The following is a 19,297-nucleotide window of genomic DNA, read 5'->3' on the forward strand; positions in this document are numbered from 1 at the left end:
ATAGTGCATCGCATGTCTCCATATGGATATGCAACTAACTACTAAGCTGTAATTTGTCAATCAATTGACTAAATTGTAAACAAAAACATATACAAGAAACAAAATAATCTTATAGTAATAGTTTTGTTAAGAATATACTCCTTTGATTTCATTTTACTTGGTTCATTGATGTAGTGCAGGTGAAACTATTCTTTTCTTAATTAGAGATTTTAGATTTAACCCTTAAATATGAAGAAAAAAAATGAGAACATTTCCTCCTGAATAAAGTCGTAAATCCTATACAATGTAAATTTAAAATAATTAGACTTTAATAATACAAGTGTCGAATATCGAATACCAAATCAGTAAAAAATAAAAAATAAAAAATCCAACTTAGATTAGTGGAGAATTTGAAAATTGTGTCGGCACACTGTGGACAAGAATGGACCATCTAGAGGTTTGCGCTGATTGAGGAACAAATAGAGATGGCAAGATATTACTATTTTCTTAACAAGTAGTTGAATAAAAATATAATATTTGAATTTATGAGTCAAAATTATTACTTTACAAATATTTCAAATAAATTTTTAATTTGAAATATAATTTATAGCCAAATGGAAATGGAATTTTTTTTTGGGGTGTGTGTGTGCGTGCAGAGGATAGAAAAGGAGAATTATAACGTAAAAAATTGAATTCTCATGGTATCGAGAAGGTAATTATTTACGTAATCAATTAACTAAATGATTATGATTTTCATGTTGAAACGACACTTAAACGTAGTTATAAATTGAGCAAAATGAAAGAAAATACGGGACAAAATCTCCCCCGTCATCTTATATATTATCTATTTTTTTCAGCATTTTGTAAAAACAAATATTACCAATTTACAAGTTAGCCTTTCTACTCCATCATAGTAAGCTTGATTCTGTTTTTTATTTCTCAATATTATATTAAATAGTACTATATATTTATTATGTACAAAATATTTAAAAGTTTAGTATACCTCTCATTTAAATTGGAGGAAATTTTAAAAACAACCTAAGCCTAGAAATATAAATAGGCTCTTTAGCAATAATTTGCTAGATTATGATTCATAGCTTCATGTTAGAAAGATGAGAGAAGTGAGTGATATACGAAAAAGAGAATTGAAAAACGAAAAAGATATAATTGATTTGTATGTGTAATCGATAATCGTACGAAGAAGGAGAAGAGGCAGGGTCACATGGGACTTGAAGAAGAACCAAAGAAGGCACATGCAAGATTGGGTTCATCATCCCTAATCAAAATAAATTAATAGTGAAAGATCAAATTCTAGTGTCATAAAAGAACAACTAGATGTTTGTTCTCCAAAAAATAGCCACATCATATAATGTGACATATTAGTCCTTGGCCTAATTTCCTTTTCATGCAAAATCATATTTATTTTTAAAAAAAATTCAAAGTTTAAAGTTTATGAAATTTTTTTTAATCTGTCATTTAAAAAAAAATTGAGGGCGAGGAAAGTAGATTACAATATATGAAATCGAACCCTTATTAACACTAACTAAACTATAACACTTTTCGATTATGTCATTGAAAAGGCAAGTAAAACACTTTATACCAAAAACATTTTCAGTTCCCAAAATTCAAACTCAACCAAGCGTGAAACTTTTTTAATAAGAAATCTGATTAAAACAAAAAAAAAATAAAATTATCAAACATAACTACAATAACGCGTTGATCTCATCATTAGAAAGTAAGAAAAAAGAAGGTTATTGTTAGCACCGGCATTCCCATGTAGAGGCTCATGTTCTCACCATTTGGAGGGACCACCTTATCATGTGATCTCATTCATATACTCCAAATATAGCACAAAATTAATTATATGTAAAAGGTATTTAATTAGGTATATAAATATCCAAAGTTCTTATTAGAATTGCTGTAAAGTCATATCCTCGATGGCAGATCCAGAATTTTCAATAAAGGGGTTTAAAATTTAAAAAAATTAAAAAGGGTTTGACATCTACTATATATATCTAAAAAGTATTTTAATCATATATAAATAATATAATTTTCCGCTGAAGGGGATTTGGAGGAACTCCTTAACTGTAAGGTAGATCCGCCACTGAGTCATATTACCTACTCCTTTTGTTCCATAATAATTATTTTTTTTAAACACTTTTAATAAATTATAAATAAGAAAAGATATTCTTATTAATTTACCTTTTAATTTAAAAAAAATTAAAAACTTATTTATAATTTATAAATATCAAATATTGAATTTTTCTATATTATTTTTTAATAATTTTTTTATTGAAAATCTTGATTCCACCTTACTAATAGTAAATTGGTGAATTTATCTACGTATAGAACTCGTAACCGACAGAAGAAAGCATATCATAACTCTTGAATAAGACGTAATCCCAATCAACCAAAAGAGGGAAAAAGACAAAAAAAAAAAAAAAAAGAAAAAAAAAGGATTATTGTTATTTAAAAAAAGGAAGAAGAAAAGGAGAAGACAGAATTATTTGTAGTATATTAACGTGGTCGATCAAGTGAGATTCATTTAAACCATTTATCATTTACGTACTTGCCACGAAATAGATAAATTATAATTGTAGAATTTTAATTCGAATTGAACACGTCTTGTAGAGATCAATTCCATAAATTTTTTATGTGTATAAATTCCCCATGGCTTCTTGGGGGTGTAGACTTTGAGATTTTCTTTTCAAGGGAATATATAGTATCATTTATATAGACATGAACTAGAATTTAAAATAGAGTAATTATCTATAAAATTTTTAATTGAAATTGAATATTTTTTTATAAAATCTCACTCGAATTAAATATATCTTATAGAGTTTTATAAAATTTCAATGTCTATGATATTCGGATCTCTCTTTATTTCTGGTGGCCGGTGGAGGATCACAGTATGCGTGCACATCAACATACTCACTAATTAAATTCACACTGTTACATTTGTCGGGATTGCAAAACATAAAAATTGGATGCATTTTTTCCTTTTTGCATTTATTTAGTGTGTACTTTGCTTGCAGAGAATAATAAATTATTTTCACCTTTTTCATTATATTTTGATACAAGTGGTGGAAAAACTTTTAAATTTGACGTCGTTAAATTATTGTTAGCCTTAAAAAATCTTTTTTATTTCACTAACTCAACTTAAATATATTTATGATCTGTCACATGACATATATATTAGCAGACTGTCTCAAATTCTTATAGGAGTGTGATACTCTTAATAACAAACTGAGCCTAAACTTGACGAGAATTTAGAAGTGTATTTCACTCATATGACAAGATCAGAGATGTATTTAATTTCAAATAATCAAGTATGTGAGTGTTTTTAAGGCTATCAATAAAACTACTGATTCATGTCAAATTTCTCTCTTGTATTTTATGAGAGTCAATTTTCGATGGTATATGTGTTAGTATATTTTTTGTTATATTAGCTTTATGAGAGTTAATTACCAATTATGTATTAGTAAATCCTTATTAGAGGCGAGGGCTGATGCATCCAACGAGACAATTTTACTTTCTGATTTTAAGAGTGAGAAAAAGATAAAGCAAAGAATAATAAATAAAATAAAAGAAAAACAAAAAGATATGTGTCGGTGGTTGGTTGTTATTATTTATTTATTTGGAAATTTCTATGTTTATTTATAATAAAATAAATGATTTAATTTGTCACAGATCAAAGAAAAAAAAATGTATATAAACAATGAAACGACTTCGTGGGTGACCTGTCTTCCCCATTTTCCCACCATCCGTACTGTTATAAGTCAATCGTGATCCAGTGAAGTCAGAATCTTTCATTAAAAAAAGTGTTATATATTAAAGAAAGTTTTATATATGAAGACATAAAAAAAATAATTTAATATTTGTTATATACACAGAAATAATAATTTAATTTTGTTTATATGGTATAATCTTTTATCGAACATGATTCGAATGAATGTTTTTACTTTATTTGGCTCCGCCATGCTATACGCTTCTCAAATTGATGTTAAACAAAAATTATCGAAACAAAGAATTTAATTAAGATTGAAAGAGTATGTAAGATGGGCCACGTTCATTAATTATGGCTTCACTTTCCTGCTTTCCCATTTAATATATTTTTTTTTAATGGCATGTTACTTGTGAAGAAGCATGTTAGTCCTTCTGTACCTAATTACTTGTCTATTTTTTCTTTTATAATTATTTTTAATTATTTGTTTATTTTGACAAATTAAGAATATTCCTAATTACGTGTTCATTTTGACAAATCAAGAAAAGATAAAATACTTTTACCTATTATACTCTTATTTAATTACTTTAAAAAAGATAAAAATTTTTGAAAATCTTAAATTTTTAATCCATCCACTTCATAATTAATAGAGGTAAAATGATAAACTCACTATGTCAATAATTGATTTCTTAATAGATGTGTCAATTTAAAAGTGGACAGGTAATTAGGGACAGAGGGAGTATTAATTACTATATTGTCATAAAAATTATATCGATTATTAATAAAAATACTCCCTCTATCCCTAATTACTTGTCCACTTTTTCATTTATAGTTGTCCCTAATTACTTGTCCATTTTGACAAATCAGGAAAGAACAATTTTTTTTTACCTATTATATCTTCAATTAAATGACTAATTACTTTGAAAAATACAAAACTTTTCATCCGCTTCATAATTAATAGGGGTAAAATAGTAAACTCACTATGTCATTAATTAATTTCTTAATAGGTGTGTCAATTCAAAAATAGACAAGTAATTAGGGACAGAGGGAGTAATTCTTTCAAAACAAAACCCAAAAATAACCCCAAAAAAGTAAATTAAAGCGAACTAAAACAAATTAAATTGAGTTTTATTTCTCAAATCCCAATCAATAGAACTATAATTGCCTTCATTATTCTTTAGGATTAAAGCTATATATAGAATACTTTAATTTGATGTTTTATAATTTGAATTACAAAGACATTAGTTGTATACGATTTGATAAAATGAATAACTTTAACTCAAATATTAATTGGAGCTGTAAATGACCTAAATAGGTTATTTACTTGATAAAATTCAAATAAAACCGGCATATAATATATAAAGTAGTAATTTAAAATGCCGACCATAATTTTGGGTGAAAAATAGTGCACGAATTTGTCTACTCTTGTTATCTAGTAAGAAACAAAATATAAATTGAATAATTTATTGCGATAAAACAAAATAAAGTACTAATTTTATTGTGTGATTCTTACTCCAAAAAGAGTGTACGGATTTGAGGGTCAATGCACATTTCCCATTTTTAATTTCTACTCTTAATTTCATTAATTGGCCCTCATTGATGGTTTAATATATATTCGCGGTAGCTTAATCCATTAACCATTTCTATTCAGTTTGTTTCAATTAAATATATGAACAAGTAACAAATATGTATATTAGACATTTTTGGTTCATATTTTTTTAAAAAAATTGTACGTCATCTTAAATGTCCATTTTTAAATATGTTAATCACATAAAACATATTATCTTCATTAATTATATACATCATCTTTAATTGAAATACATCTAAGTTTTATGATTTGTTGAAACTAATTTTTATAATAAAAAGTTATAGTAACATATTTTAATTAATTAATCTGTTTACCATAAAAAGAACCGATACCACATTTCGCTATGATACTCTATGATATTGACTAGAGTTAATCTCTATAGTGAACGAGAGTTCCAGCTCGATGAATCACCCATTCTCTCGATATGTCTGACGCCATCTAACTTATTTATTGGCATTTACTTTTATGTGAGAAATATATATGAAAAACTTTGCGGCGACCGACTAGGGAAGTTACAAACTTACAATTAATAAACTAACCGCCACCTTTGACCTAAAATGCCATAACTCAAAAGTCAAATTCACGTGAACCTGTTTTTACAATAAAGGAAATTAAAAATAATATTGGATCTTATTCTTACTTTGACTATCAAACACATAAATAAATGAGTCAAAAATACATATAAACAGATTTTAGATATATGCATACACAAAGGCCATCTAAACTTCATGAAAATTAGAATTTAGATTAATTTAGTTACAGACCACAAGAATATAACTTTAATATGGTGGGACTCTTATTTCTTCACGAATAATTAAATTACATGGACAATTTATTGCAAAATGTATATCCAATAACAATCACTATATATTCCGTATAGTCCATCAAATAAGGTTAGAAAAAGATAGAGGGTATCTGATCTTATTTTTATCTTAAACGTAAATAGACTATTTTCGATAAATTTTTGGTTCAAGAAAATTCATGAAAAAAATTCAATAGAGGCGAAAGCATAACAAACATTTTGAATATAAATTACAACAAAAAAATTGATAAATCAATATTTTTTTTAAAATATCATATAATATAGAAATCGAAGGACATGAAACTACAAGAACAATACTATAACTATTAAAATGGACGAATAACAAACCAACACACTACTATCTAATAATCTCCTATCCAAATTTGTGCCTTTCACAACCTCATATTTAAAGTCATGTTCTTAACAAGTTGAAATTGTGTCTTATCATGTATATTATATATATAAAAGATTAACCTTGTATCGACAATATAACTCTTTGATAAATGAAATTCAGGTGAATCTTTTTGCCTCAATATGAAATGACTACGCGCTAAGTTCGAGGTTGGTTGGCACCATGGAACGATCATTTCAAATTTTCTAACGATGTAGCAACCGTCTCTCCAATTTTAATTTAACCTCATGTCACGATTCAATTCATCCTTTTCGCAAAATACATTTCTTTTTCCCGTACAGTTAAATTTAATTTTAACTTTTCGATAAATAAAATTCAGGTGAATCTCTTTGCCTCAATATGAAATGATTATACACTAAATTTGAATTGATTGACACCGAGGAACGATCATTTCAAATTTTCTAACTACGTAGCAAGAGTCTCTCCAAGTCTAATTTAACCTCAGATCACAACTTGATTCATCCTTTTGCAAAACACGTTTCTTTGTCCATTCAATTAAATTTTAATATTTTTAATAAGATAATTTATAACTATATAATTATTTTTAATTCTTAAATTCCATACTTAGTTAACACATGTATAAAAATTGAGATAGAGAAATAACAAAGTTTCTTTTCTATCAAAGAAAAAGAAAAAGAAGAGAAGTCACCGCTATAATAGTGCTTGGGAATCATTTCAGTGGTAGAAAATACAATTCATTTCTTTTTTTTACTGCATCAAAATTCAGAATTCAGCCAGAAAAAGAATTCACTTAAGAAAAAAACAAAAAAGAGAGAAAACAGTAAATCCTTTTTTGTTTTGTTCATAATATACAGAGACAAAGGGAACAGAGAGATACAGAAAGAACCATCATGAAGAGGTAATAATTTGAATAAATTCCAATTAAAAATTTATTAAAAAAATACAGCTAGCGAAGAATAACCAGAAAGAAAGAACCAAGAACCATCATATTCAGACTATTTTTATTTTTATTTTTATTTATATAAAAAACAATTAAACAAAATTAATGTTTTTTTTTTGTTTCTACCTTTTCTCATTTTTGTATACATATATGTGAAGTTTTCAGATATATATCTCACTCCATTCTCCTCCTCCTCTGTCTATAGGTCCATATTTCTGGACCCAATAGTCTTTCCTGGAGGAAAAAATCTTTCTTGAAATAAGATTTGTTTGATATATAATTGTATCATACAGTAATATTAGAGGTAATTTTGGGTGCTCAGATCTTTTTTCAGATCCTGTTATTGTGTCTTGTTTCATGTTTATAATCTTGATTTGTAGATGCTAAATGGGTGTTTTTCACTAATGGGGTTTCTACAATTTTGTCAGAAATGATGTTTTTTTTTTGTTTTCATGAATCAAGATGAATGAGATTATGCAAATTTGGTTAAAGAGGAGTGAAATGATTATAAAGATGGAATCTTTTTGTCATTTCGAGCTCTACTGCAGGGATTCTTGCATTTAATATATATTTTCTCCTTCTGTTTATGCTTTGTCGGCAAGTTTATAATGGAAACAAATAACATACCATATCTTAATGTCATTAAGTTTTTTAAACCAATGTGGTTTCAAGTTTCAACCCTATAATTTTTTATATGAGAAATATCAACTGATTGGTCCACATTTAAGTTTTGTTGGTATTATTCTTCTTGCTGGATTTTTTGTTTCCTTCCTTTCAAGTTGGATCCACATGCATTTCATAGTTCTTGCTATCTTGCTGATTTTAGAGGCATTGGAGAGGGCCCTCATTAGGACAGATGAATTTGATGAAAGCTATGGGGGACCCTATGTCATGTGGGAAGTAATAAGATGATATGACTTGTAAAGTTTAAAGTGTTCCATAGTTAGTTATAAATGCCTGATTCTGACAGTAAGATCTGTAATGGTCCTATGCTTCAACAAGAACTGAGATTATTGGCCTTTTTAGAAAAGACCCTATACTTGTGTTGGCTGATGCATTATTCTTGATTTGGCTTGTGAGTTTTCCAGTTGTAAAGGTACAGTTTTGTTAGTTGTAAATATCATATTTTGCTTTTTGCATATGCTTGAGTGATGTTTCGATTCTTTCGTGTTCTTGATGATCTATTGAAAGGAGCTAGGATTGATTATAAGAGGTGGAAATGATTTACGAGGTTGTTTGCTTCCTATGCAGGTAAGTAATCAATAAAAAAGATACAACATGAAGCACAAAGATGGAAAACCATATCCACCAAATAAAAATTCAAAGAAAATTCAAGTGACACTAATAGTTGTGGTGCTCTGTGGGTTTTCATTCTATCTTGGAGGAATTTTTTGTTCTGAAAAGGAGACATATGCAACTAAGGAGGTTAACAGGGAGGATGAAACTCCCATAGGGAATTCAGCTGGCTCTCTACAGACCAGAGGCAATTCCTTTACTGAATGCAGTGCTGACTATCAGGACTATACTCCATGCACAGATCCGAGGGTATTTGACTATTTTCTCTTGACTAATCTAGTTCTTGTTAACTGTAATCGACCATGTGAATGATATGTTGTTGATGTTGCAGAGATGGAAGAAGTATGGTCTTCATCGCCTTACTTTCATGGAACGACATTGCCCTCCTAATTTTGAAAGGAAGGAATGCTTGGTTCCTCCACCAGATGGCTATAAGGTGCCAATAAGATGGCCAAAGAGCAAAAATGAATGTTGGTACAGGTAATACTTATGTTCAGTATCTTTGTTTGTCTATGTTTTGTTGTTGGATTTGTTCCTAGCATTGGTTTTTTTGCTAATTTTGCTGTTCCAATCTGGCTTCAGGAATGTTCCATATGATTGGATTAACAAACAAAAATCCAATCAACATTGGCTCGTAAAAGAAGGGGAGAAGTTTATCTTTCCTGGTGGTGGTACTATGTTCCCAAATGGTGTTGGGAAATATGTTGATCTGATGGAAGATTTGATTCCACAAATGAAAGATGGCACCGTCCGAACTGCCATTGATACTGGTTGTGGGGTGAGTGATCGTCACCCAAGCTAAAGTGTTAGTAATGCTTAAATATCTAAGCTGCATCTCCTAATGGATATATGAGCACCAACTAATACTCGATCAGTTAAAATGAGAGAGGATTCCACATCCATAGCCATGTTTGCTTTCCATTATGCTTTTGTTATAAGATATTCACTTGATTTATATCGTCATGTTCAGCTATCTTTGAGCATAAGGTCAATATTGTTTTGATAATTATGTATTTGCTAAATCCTGCACAGCCACGAGCTGACCATTATTGTTTGTAATATCACATCTTCTTGTCAAATTACTTATTTACAAAACTTTATATATCTAATGTTTCTCATGTGTAATTTTTGAGATATATAATCTGGAATCCGTATGCTTGAGGCACCGCGTGATTGATTGATTGTTATATAAACTAGAAATTCTACTTAATTTATGTTTTTTCTTCTTAATCTAGGTGGCAAGCTGGGGAGGCGATCTACTAGATCGTGGAATTCTGACAGTCTCTCTTGCTCCAAGAGATAATCATGAAGCTCAAGTTCAGTTTGCTCTGGAACGTGGAATTCCTGCAGTTCTGGGCATTATTTCGACACAGCGTCTTCCTTTCCCTTCAAACTCTTTTGACATGGCTCATTGCTCAAGATGCCTAATTCCATGGACTGAATTTGGTAAGCAACATAGTTAGGAAAAAGGTTATTATGCTTGTCTTGATTGATGCAGAGTGTGATCCCCAATTCTGCAATAAGACTAGAAAATGGAAATGCTTTATTAGGCTGCTTTCTAATCAGTCCTCACTGTTGGCAGGTGGAGTTTACCTTCTTGAAGTACATCGTATACTGCGTCCTGGAGGTTTCTGGGTCCTTTCTGGCCCACCAGTGAACTATGAGAACCGTTGGAGAGGATGGAACACCACCATTGAGGAGCAGAGATCAGATTACGAGAAGTTGCAAGATTTGCTAACTTCGATGTGCTTCAAATTATTTAACAAGAAGGATGACATTGCCGTGTGGCAGAAGTTGACAGACAATAGCTGCTATAAGAAACTTGATAACCTTGATAACTACCCACCAAAATGTGATGATGGTACTGAACCTGATTCCGCGTGGTACACTCCTCTCCGACCTTGTGTAGTTGTGCCTCCAGCTACTAGGAAAGTTAAGTTGAATGCCCTAGCCAAATGGCCAGAAAGGTTGCATGTCGCCCCAGAACGTGTTTCTGATATTCGTGGAGGTAGCGAGGGTGCCTTCAAGCATGACGATAGTAAGTGGAAGGTGCGAGCAAAGCACTACAAGAAGTTGCTCCCTGCTATTGGAACTGAAAAGGTCAGGAATGTGATGGACATGAACACCTTGTACGGAGGTTTCGCTGCTGCTCTGGTGGAGGATCCACTTTGGGTCATGAATGTGGTCTCCTCTTATGCTGCCAATACACTCCCTGTGGTCTACGACAGAGGTCTTATCGGAATGTTTCATGACTGGTAATATTTATTTACCCTAAACTGCAGAGTTGATTCATTTCTAAGTTATGTGATATCCACTTTTTAGTTAACCATCTTTATTTGTCGTTCTATAGGTGTGAGGCCTTTTCAACCTATCCTCGAACGTATGATCTCCTTCATGTTGACAATCTCTTCACTGCTGAAAGTCATAGGTAAGAACATTTTCGCCTTTAAAGCTTAACCCCACCCCATCGTTTAGCAAGTAACGTTCTCATTTCTAAGCAAAACTAAAGAGACTACCCTGACATTAGTTATGTGCATCTTACAGATGTGAAATGAAGTATGTTATGCTAGAAATGGATCGTATTTTGCGACCCAATGGATATGCAATTATCCGAGAATCCAGTTACTTCATAGATGTCGTTGCCCCTATGGCTAAGGGCATGAGATGGAGCTGTCGCGAAGAAGACACAGAGTCTAGCGGACAGAACGAGAAGATACTGATTTGCCAAAAGAAGCTTTGGTATTCAAAGGAGAGTTCATTATAAACATGATGAAACTATATACAAAGTTGTGATTATATCTCTTTGGATAAGAGGAGTCCATATATTTACAATACCACCAACCCATAGGAGAAAAACTCCAGACCTCAAAGAGAAATTTATTTGTTTCTATAGATTATGAGAAATTGAGATTTGATTTTGAAGAAATTTAGTCCAAAAAAATAACAACAATGTTTTGTGCTAGTAGTCTCTTAGTTTCATTTCATGCTATAATATTCTTTGTAATTTTCTTTCATGTATCTTCTTAGAGTTGTTGAAAAAGTAACAAACATTACAGCCTCCTTTTTTATGTATCTAATTGATTGCCAATTTCTTATGAATGAAATGGTCAACATTCAAACATTTCTTTTATTGTTGGAGGTTTGAAGTTGAACTACAAATGGGTGGGGCTTACCTTGAAGCGGATTCCAATTCCAATGTCATAGTTTTTGCCTTCCCCGCTCGCTCTGGTTTTTTTAATTCGGAACCCAATTTCACTCATCCTGAGCAATCTCTTTCGGTTCAGCAGTGTCCAGATCTGGCATCTTTGCCTCTTCTTGTTGGTTCGACTTTTAAGGTTCTTTGCACTGAGCTCGTACTCTCGAAATTATGAGTTTGTATTTTATCTTCGTTTGGAATTTTAGTGACTTTTTATATCTATATTTGTTATTCAGTGTCATATTGTGTTTATGAATGAAAACGTGATATTTTGACAATACAACAGTTTATGAGTTATCAAACATCGATTTATCATGATTTGCATGCTAATATTTTGAAATGTAGTTTTTTCTCCGTTTTATTTGCAGCTTTAAAATTACGACCATCCAATATAATTTGTGAATAATTCAACAAGATAACTTGATTGAATATAGAAAGTCATATTGATCTGTCATGACTTGCATAAAACAATGGCCAATGTCGCTTTACTATCTCTATCACACATCTTTAAAATTGTTGTTTCAGAATTTTTTTATTAAAATTTTAAAAAGCTATTTTTTGTACAAATACTAAATCTGAAGAACAATATTAAATAGTACTCCTAGCTCAATTGTATTCATTTTGTGCAAATCACCTTAGTTTGATGTGACTTGACTCTTGAGACCCCGAAGTAATATTACTTGTTATTCCATTTATAATATATAACTTGTGAATATTATGCACAAAAAATAAATTTATGTCTTATGAAAAATTATTTGTTATTTTGATGTTAGTAATATTTTTGATCGTTTAATTATTATTTTAAATACTGAAGTACAAAATTAAAGATTACATATTTGTGAAGACACCACCCCTAGTTTTGGGCCAGCTCTTTGTTTATTGGGCTAGCCCACTCAGAAAAGGCAGTTGTAGGCTAATAGACATGGACCGGATCAAACTAATTCCGTTCTTGATTTAATTTTGGCATTTTTTTCAAACTTTTATTTTTTTATTCGGTGTTCAGGGTAAGGTTCACGGTTCTTTAGTGCACCGAAAAACTGATTTTTTTATTTTTTACTGATTAAATTTTTAACAAAAATTAAAGTCTAAATTATATTTAACTTTGATTTAGGTCCATTTTTGTTACTCTCTTTATTCTTTAGTTGCCATAAATTAATTCATAATTTTCAACGAAAAAAACGAAATTGCATTTAATATGAAAATGGCTGCATTTAATTAATGTATGCTTGGTCTATAAACATTTTTTTTTGTAAGTGAACCATATGTAGGTTTGGTCTATAAAAATGTATGTTTTCAGGGAAATTATTTAATTTTTTTTTAAAACGAATAAATAGTTTGGTCTTAAAGTATAAGAATTTTTCTTATACTTTGATTCTTATAAAAAAATCGTTATAAATATATCGAATTGAAGTTAAAAAAGTTTGAACCAAAAACAAATTTAGTTCGATATTCGATGCACATTTTTTCAATATCAAAAAACTAAGTCAACATTTTGTAAAATCAATCGAAGAATCGAGCATCCACAAGTGGACCAGCTGCCCTTAATGGGATGATGCCCAGTCATTGTTGTTTTTTGCGTCAGCTTATCAACTGAAGGGTTGAAAGGGAACGCACGTGAATAAACTATACTCCCTCCATTTTAATTTATGATATGTCGTTTGATTAAACATAAAGTTGAAAAATATCGATGTATCATTATATATTTATCAAATAAAAAAAAAATATCATTCTCTTTAGAACTAACTAAACTAAAAAATATATCACATAAATTTAAACTGAAAAAATAATTAATTAACAACTAGTTGCATTACATATATAGTAGGTATACATACATATTGCCTTACGTTACACAATACACATCATATCCTATACTTCATTATATTATATCGATCGATCGATCGATCGATCGATCACATGATACAACATGCATTGACATTATCATCGTTAAAGAGGTTACTAACTTTGTCATCACCTCGATGAGTAACATGAAGATTGCCATGTTTGTCCGCAACATTATAACCATGGCGCCAGTAATTGTAACTATCTCTATATTCACTATTCATGTCTTTGAAGTAGTTATTTGATGATGTGAAATATAGTGGGGGATTTGGGTATGGCCAAAATTCCGCCCGCTTCCCATGCCTCCGCACTGCTTTTAGCACCCTATTTCGATCCACATATCCCACCACCGTTACTTTCTCCATCTCTAGCTCTACCGATACCGATTCTACTCCTGTATGTGTATATATAGTCAGACTTCTTCGTAACAGTCATTTTTCATCTATAACAATCATGGCTTTTTTTTTTTCGTGAAATCGCGGGATCTTTTATGTTATGTTATGTTATTCTCTAGTCTTTATAATTATATTTTGCTAGATCTGTTAAAAAGAATGTTGAGATAAATCATGTTATTTTCTTTGTCTCAATTTATGTGATGCATTTTGCTTTTGAGTCCGTGTCAAAAAGAATGTCACACCTTTCTAATTAAAAATAACTGAACTTTGAAATTTCTCTTTTATCCTTAATAAAATGAATTATAGATAGCACACAAATGTCTACGATTGTTTTAGACCACAAATTCAAAAGTATTTCTTTATTTCTTAAACTTTATGACAAGTCAAACGTGTTATATAAATAGGCCACCATGGAGAGAGGATTCTAGAAAGGTTTCACTATAATTAATTACCCTTTCCGTCTCTAATCGTTTATCTTTCCTTTTTAGTCCCTTTAAAAAATGTCTCTTTCCTTTATTTGACAACTCTTTAATTTTAATTTTTTCCACGTGACATATGCCTAACACTCCAAACTTGAAGGACATTTGGTATATACTACATGTCTTTAGTTTAAGGCCATAAACTTAAATGTCTTCTTTGCTTTTTTAAACTTCATATCCAATCAAAATCAGACAATCAAATAGAAACGGAGTGAGCGTTAGTTATCATGAGCTACATCCATCTATCCATCGATGATCATTTTTATTTAATTGTACCTCTAAGCTTGTAGACAGCATCTTTAATAACTCTCTCACATCCACTACAACACATCCTTACTTTGAGTTCCACAGTCTGTACATAACAAAATTAGCAAAAATCAAGAATACATAAATAAAACATCTATATATTGTGATTTATAAGAAATTAAAGCTAAAAAAAATTTAAAAAATTGATTTAAAACCTGTAAAGAAAGTGGTCTAGTAGCCTTAGTCATTTTGTGTTTGTTGGTGCCTTGTTGATGATGAGGATGATGATATTGAAAAACACAATAACTAGTTATGGCTGAGACAAAAGAGCCAAATAATTTCTCTAGTAAGTTAACCATTTTTGTGAATATGTATATATGTATTTATGTAGTTTGAATATATAATATCTAGGTAGCAAATTTATACAAACTTATAAGGAGAAGGGAGAGGAAGAAAATATAGTTTTATAGTTAGTAGGAAGCTTGGTTTTATCACCATTTATAATATAAAAATATTCCTCCAACGCAGCAAGGCATATTTTTTTTCTTAAGTTCCAACCTCATGGCAAATAGATTCTAGTAAACCAACAAATTACACTCCTAGTTTGTAATATAATAATATTTCAAATTAATTTATTAATTGCCTCCACTTTCTCATTCATGCATAGATTATAAATACATTATCTGTTTTTTTCCTTTTAGAAAAAAGAATAAAAATAAAATAGTAAAAGTATATATCCCATTAGGAAGGTATAATGGTATCGATTTGACTACAATCAGATCTCTCTATAACAGTATTTTACAATAACATTCATTTTTTCCTAGAAACAATCTTTCATGTTATGTTAGTATTTTGTTATAATAGTAAAAAAATTATTGAACAAACGATGTTGTTACAAAAAGGTCAGATTGAATTGATGAAATATAATTAATTTTGGTGGATGAAAACCTGAAAAGTGGATTAAGCCTATATGGCTATAAGCTGCTGACAGTACTAAAATAATTTTAAAGGAGATGAGGGAATATAAGGAGATGGATGGGCTTAAACAAACACAAATTGACATGTTTTGATGCTAAGCATAACCAAATATTCTCTAAATATCTCCTTTCTTAGGGGGTGAAGAAAGGAACTCTCTGTCACCATCTTCTTTTAATAAAACTCCGTACGAAACACACTGGCAAAATTATGATTTTCACTCAGAAGTTCAAAATATAAAAAAATAAACACATACAGAAGAAAAGATAATTTAATGTCTACTATATATATATAACGTAATTATAACCTTATATATACAATGCAATTTTCTGACTCTGCCCTTACCAAATATATTCATATACAGTATATCCATCATCAAACATGTTTTGAAGTATCACTAGGGAAGCATCACCTGATATTTTCTAGTTTCTACCATTGGGCTAAGGAATTAGAATTAGCTACAAACTTAATTCGTTTCTAAATTGCTCATAATTAAAAAAAAAATTAAAAAGATAATTATTGCTAAATAAGATTAGTAAAGGAATTGTTTTGTTTAGCCACAAAATTTATCTATGTTAATATTTATATTTTAAGTAATGTTAAAAAAGTAACATGATTTTGAAAAATTAAATCACAGTATAGATTTTATGAAGATTCGACCGCATTTGTATGCCCATTTTCTGCAAAGCATCATAGAATTTCTAATTAAACTATTGCATGCATCTTTTAGACGAATATTTTAATGATCTTTAAATTTGAGGTGACAAATTTTATTTATTTATTTATTTTAGATTTTACACCAATCTCATAGTGTTAAGAGTTAATTACATTCTTGTAATGACTGGGTTCCGTCGTTATAGAAAATCCAACGGGGAAAATTTTTGGGTCGAAAAACTTTTTCGTAGTAACTTGAAATTTCCCAACCTAGTCCAGATTTGGATGAAATCGAAGTCATTGAAGTCTAGAGAAATCCGGTAGCAATTGGGTGATCTGTTTATGATTTTGATTACATGAGTAGTTAGATAAGTCGTTAAGAAATCCGTACGACTTTACGGAATTGAATTCGGGCGAGTAGAACTTCTGAAATCGATCTTAGCGAGAGCGGTATTTTCTGAGCCTCGTAGGTTAAAAGTGTTTTGTGAAATGGGGTTTTGGAATTATTAAAATAGCTAACTGTTTCGTGCAACCCGCTTTGACGGGGCCGCTGTAGCGGGTGAGGGCCGTTGTGGCGGGCCAGACGCGACTTAAAGTTGTAAATAAATCTCAAAAATATTTTGCTCTGCAATTTCTGACTTTGAGAGCTAGGAGACGACCCCATACGAGTTGTTTACCGTTTTCACCATTCTCGAGGCTAAAGGTAAGGTTTTAACTCCCCGAATTTATTTTTCGATCCGTAGAACGTAATTTAATGGGTAAATATCGATGAGGGAGGGTTTTGATCTATAATCTATGGTGGAAACATCCCTAAATTGGATAATTGGGATCATTTGTTGATCTAGGGTTTGTTAGAATTGTTAGTATCAGGGTAATTAGTGATTGTTTATTCATTCATGTATTATATTGATTGTTTGTAGACTAAGAACAAGCGAAACGACTTCGGAAAGGGAAGGATCAAGTTTCTTAGGGTTTCAAGCTTGTTTCGAGGCAGGTGATGGTTGTGATTCTATGATTGTGTAATGTATGTTTGTTCTTGCTTTATTATGATACATGTATGTATGTGAATGCTGCATTATTAATCACACTTGTTGTAAATGAGATAGATGAATAACTATATGCCATGAATCACTTCTTGATCGTATGATTAATGAGAATGTACTTGTGATTGTGATTGTGGTGTGTTGAAAGGATCGGTTGTCACATTCCAGTATACTAACTTGGATTGGTTGCCACGTTCCGGCATAATTATGAGATCGGTTGCCACGTTTCGGCATAAACATTGGATCGGGTACCACGTTTCGGTATGCTAACAGTTTGGGTTTGGGTTCCATGAGAGAACCAATGACTTGTTATAAATGTATATTGTTGAACATGTGATAATCGATATTGTATATGTTCGGTATGTTGCATGTTTCTAATGTTGTATTGACTTGCTTATGTTACACTTAGTGGGATAGTCGTGTGATCCTACCAGTACATTGTGGCTGTGTACTGATACTACACTTGCTCTTATTTTTGTTGAGTACAGGGCATCTTCAGGCGGCTATTGAGAGACCTCGTTTAGAAGATTAGTGATCATCGTTCGAATTCTAGGGTGAGCCAATTCTTCCAGGCTGCCATGAGTTCTCCTTTTGTCTATGTCCACGTTTCGGACTTAGACTTTCTAGTTAATTAATTTGTTCATTAGTTTGGGGTTGTGACCTTTCTTGTTGAACTTTAAATGCTTGGTATATTGACTTTCAGGTTCTAGGTGTATTTTCCGCATTGTTAGTTGTTACATATTTTGGAAGTTTATGGGAACTTCAATTTTGGCTATTATTCACATTTCCATATTCTTAAATGCTTTAGTTTTTGGTTTAGTTGCTTGGTTTGGGTTGTAGTAGTGGTTCTCCCACCAGAGGATTAGTGTGGCGGTCAATCACGACGGTCTGGGTCGTGACAAAATTGGTATCAAAGCCTAGGTTCGTTGATCTCGATGTACCAAAATGAGTCTAGTAGAGTCTTGCGGAACGGTACGGAGACGCTTTTACTTTTCTTCAAGAGGCTATAGGACTTTAGGAAATCTCTCTGTTTTCTCTTGTCTCCTTTCGTGCTATGACTTGACTCCAATTGGTATCTGGCTATTCAAATTGGTATCTAACCTCCTTCACTCTTCTTTCCGCAGATGGTTAACACTAGATTCAACGGAGTCAGGCCCATAGATTCCGTTAATGCTTCAGTTGAGGAATCTGCAGCGAGAGGTTGTGATCGAGGTAGGGGTAGAGGCCAAGAAAGAGTGGCACCTGCTAGAGATGGGGTACTGGTCGAAAATGTTCCCCAAAATGAGGGGGCTCATGTGTATCATGAAGAGATAGACAATAATATTGAGGTTGAAAAAGTTGAGGAGGTTGGACAAGAGGAAGAGGTGCAGACTGAAACTATTGATGTTCCTCCCATAGATATAGTGTTAACTCGACAGATCATGTCATTCCTGAAAGGGTTGGCTGGTCCTGGAGTGTTTCCTTCTGCTCAAGCAACTCAAGCTCCCGCCACCCACCTGTTGCTAGCATTGCGCCCAAGGTGGGCGGGACTGGAGGTAATGATGTTTTCTTCCGTCCTCTGCTGTATTCTGTTATGACTGGTAATGAGTATGAAATGTTGACCAAGTTTTTGAAGCTAAAGCCTCATGTATTTCTTGGTTCTGAGAGTGAGTATGCTTATGAGTTTATCTTAGACTGCTATGAGAAGTTTCATAAGTTGGGAATTATCCATCAGCATGGGGTTGAGTTCGTGACTTTTCAACTTCAAGGTGAGGCCAAGCAGTGGTGG

At 31.5% G+C, this 19,297-nt stretch overlaps 3 protein-coding genes across 6 annotated transcripts in view; 1 reads left to right on the forward strand and 2 right to left on the reverse strand.

Moving 5' to 3' along the window:
- LOC125841622 (60S ribosomal protein L13-1) overlaps window positions 1–19,297 on the reverse strand; it is a 214,467-nt gene that overhangs the window by 189,459 nt on the left and 5,711 nt on the right. The window contains exon 1 of one of the 2 annotated variants that reach the window (XM_049520791.1): window positions 17,804–17,814. The exons of the other annotated variant lie outside the window; for it this stretch is intronic. The gene's annotated coding sequence lies outside the window, so the exon portion shown is untranslated. Of the gene's footprint in view, window positions 1–17,803; window positions 17,815–19,297 lie in introns of those variants that run through there. 2 annotated transcript variants of the gene reach the window in all.
- Window positions 7,240–11,762, forward strand: LOC125841600 (probable methyltransferase PMT21). Of its 3 annotated transcripts, none has more exons than XM_049520755.1 (8): window positions 7,240–7,364; window positions 8,658–8,951; window positions 9,034–9,182; window positions 9,285–9,480; window positions 9,938–10,148; window positions 10,285–10,957; window positions 11,053–11,130; window positions 11,247–11,762. In XM_049520755.1, the coding sequence occupies exons 2-8, from the start codon at window positions 8,685–8,687 to the stop codon at window positions 11,464–11,466; spliced, it is 1,794 nt and encodes a 597-aa protein (XP_049376712.1). In that variant the 5' UTR covers window positions 7,240–7,364; window positions 8,658–8,684; the 3' UTR covers window positions 11,467–11,762. The 3 variants fall into 3 exon arrangements, with proteins under 3 accessions (XP_049376712.1, XP_049376711.1, XP_049376710.1); XM_049520754.1 differs by lacking the exon at window positions 7,240–7,364 and adding an exon at window positions 7,560–7,710; XM_049520753.1 differs by lacking the exon at window positions 7,240–7,364 and adding an exon at window positions 8,345–8,502.
- LOC125841624 (heavy metal-associated isoprenylated plant protein 30-like) lies at window positions 13,686–15,325 on the reverse strand. Its single transcript, XM_049520793.1, has 3 exons — window positions 15,073–15,325; window positions 14,888–14,963; window positions 13,686–14,131 (listed from the first exon to the last, which is right to left on the reverse strand). Exons 1-3 carry the CDS (start codon window positions 15,214–15,216, stop codon window positions 13,809–13,811), a joined length of 543 nt encoding a protein of 180 aa, XP_049376750.1. The 5' UTR covers window positions 15,217–15,325; the 3' UTR covers window positions 13,686–13,808.

This window comes from Solanum stenotomum, chromosome 10, assembly GCF_019186545.1.
Source record: "Solanum stenotomum isolate F172 chromosome 10, ASM1918654v1, whole genome shotgun sequence".
NCBI lineage: Eukaryota > Viridiplantae > Streptophyta > Magnoliopsida > Solanales > Solanaceae > Solanum > Solanum stenotomum.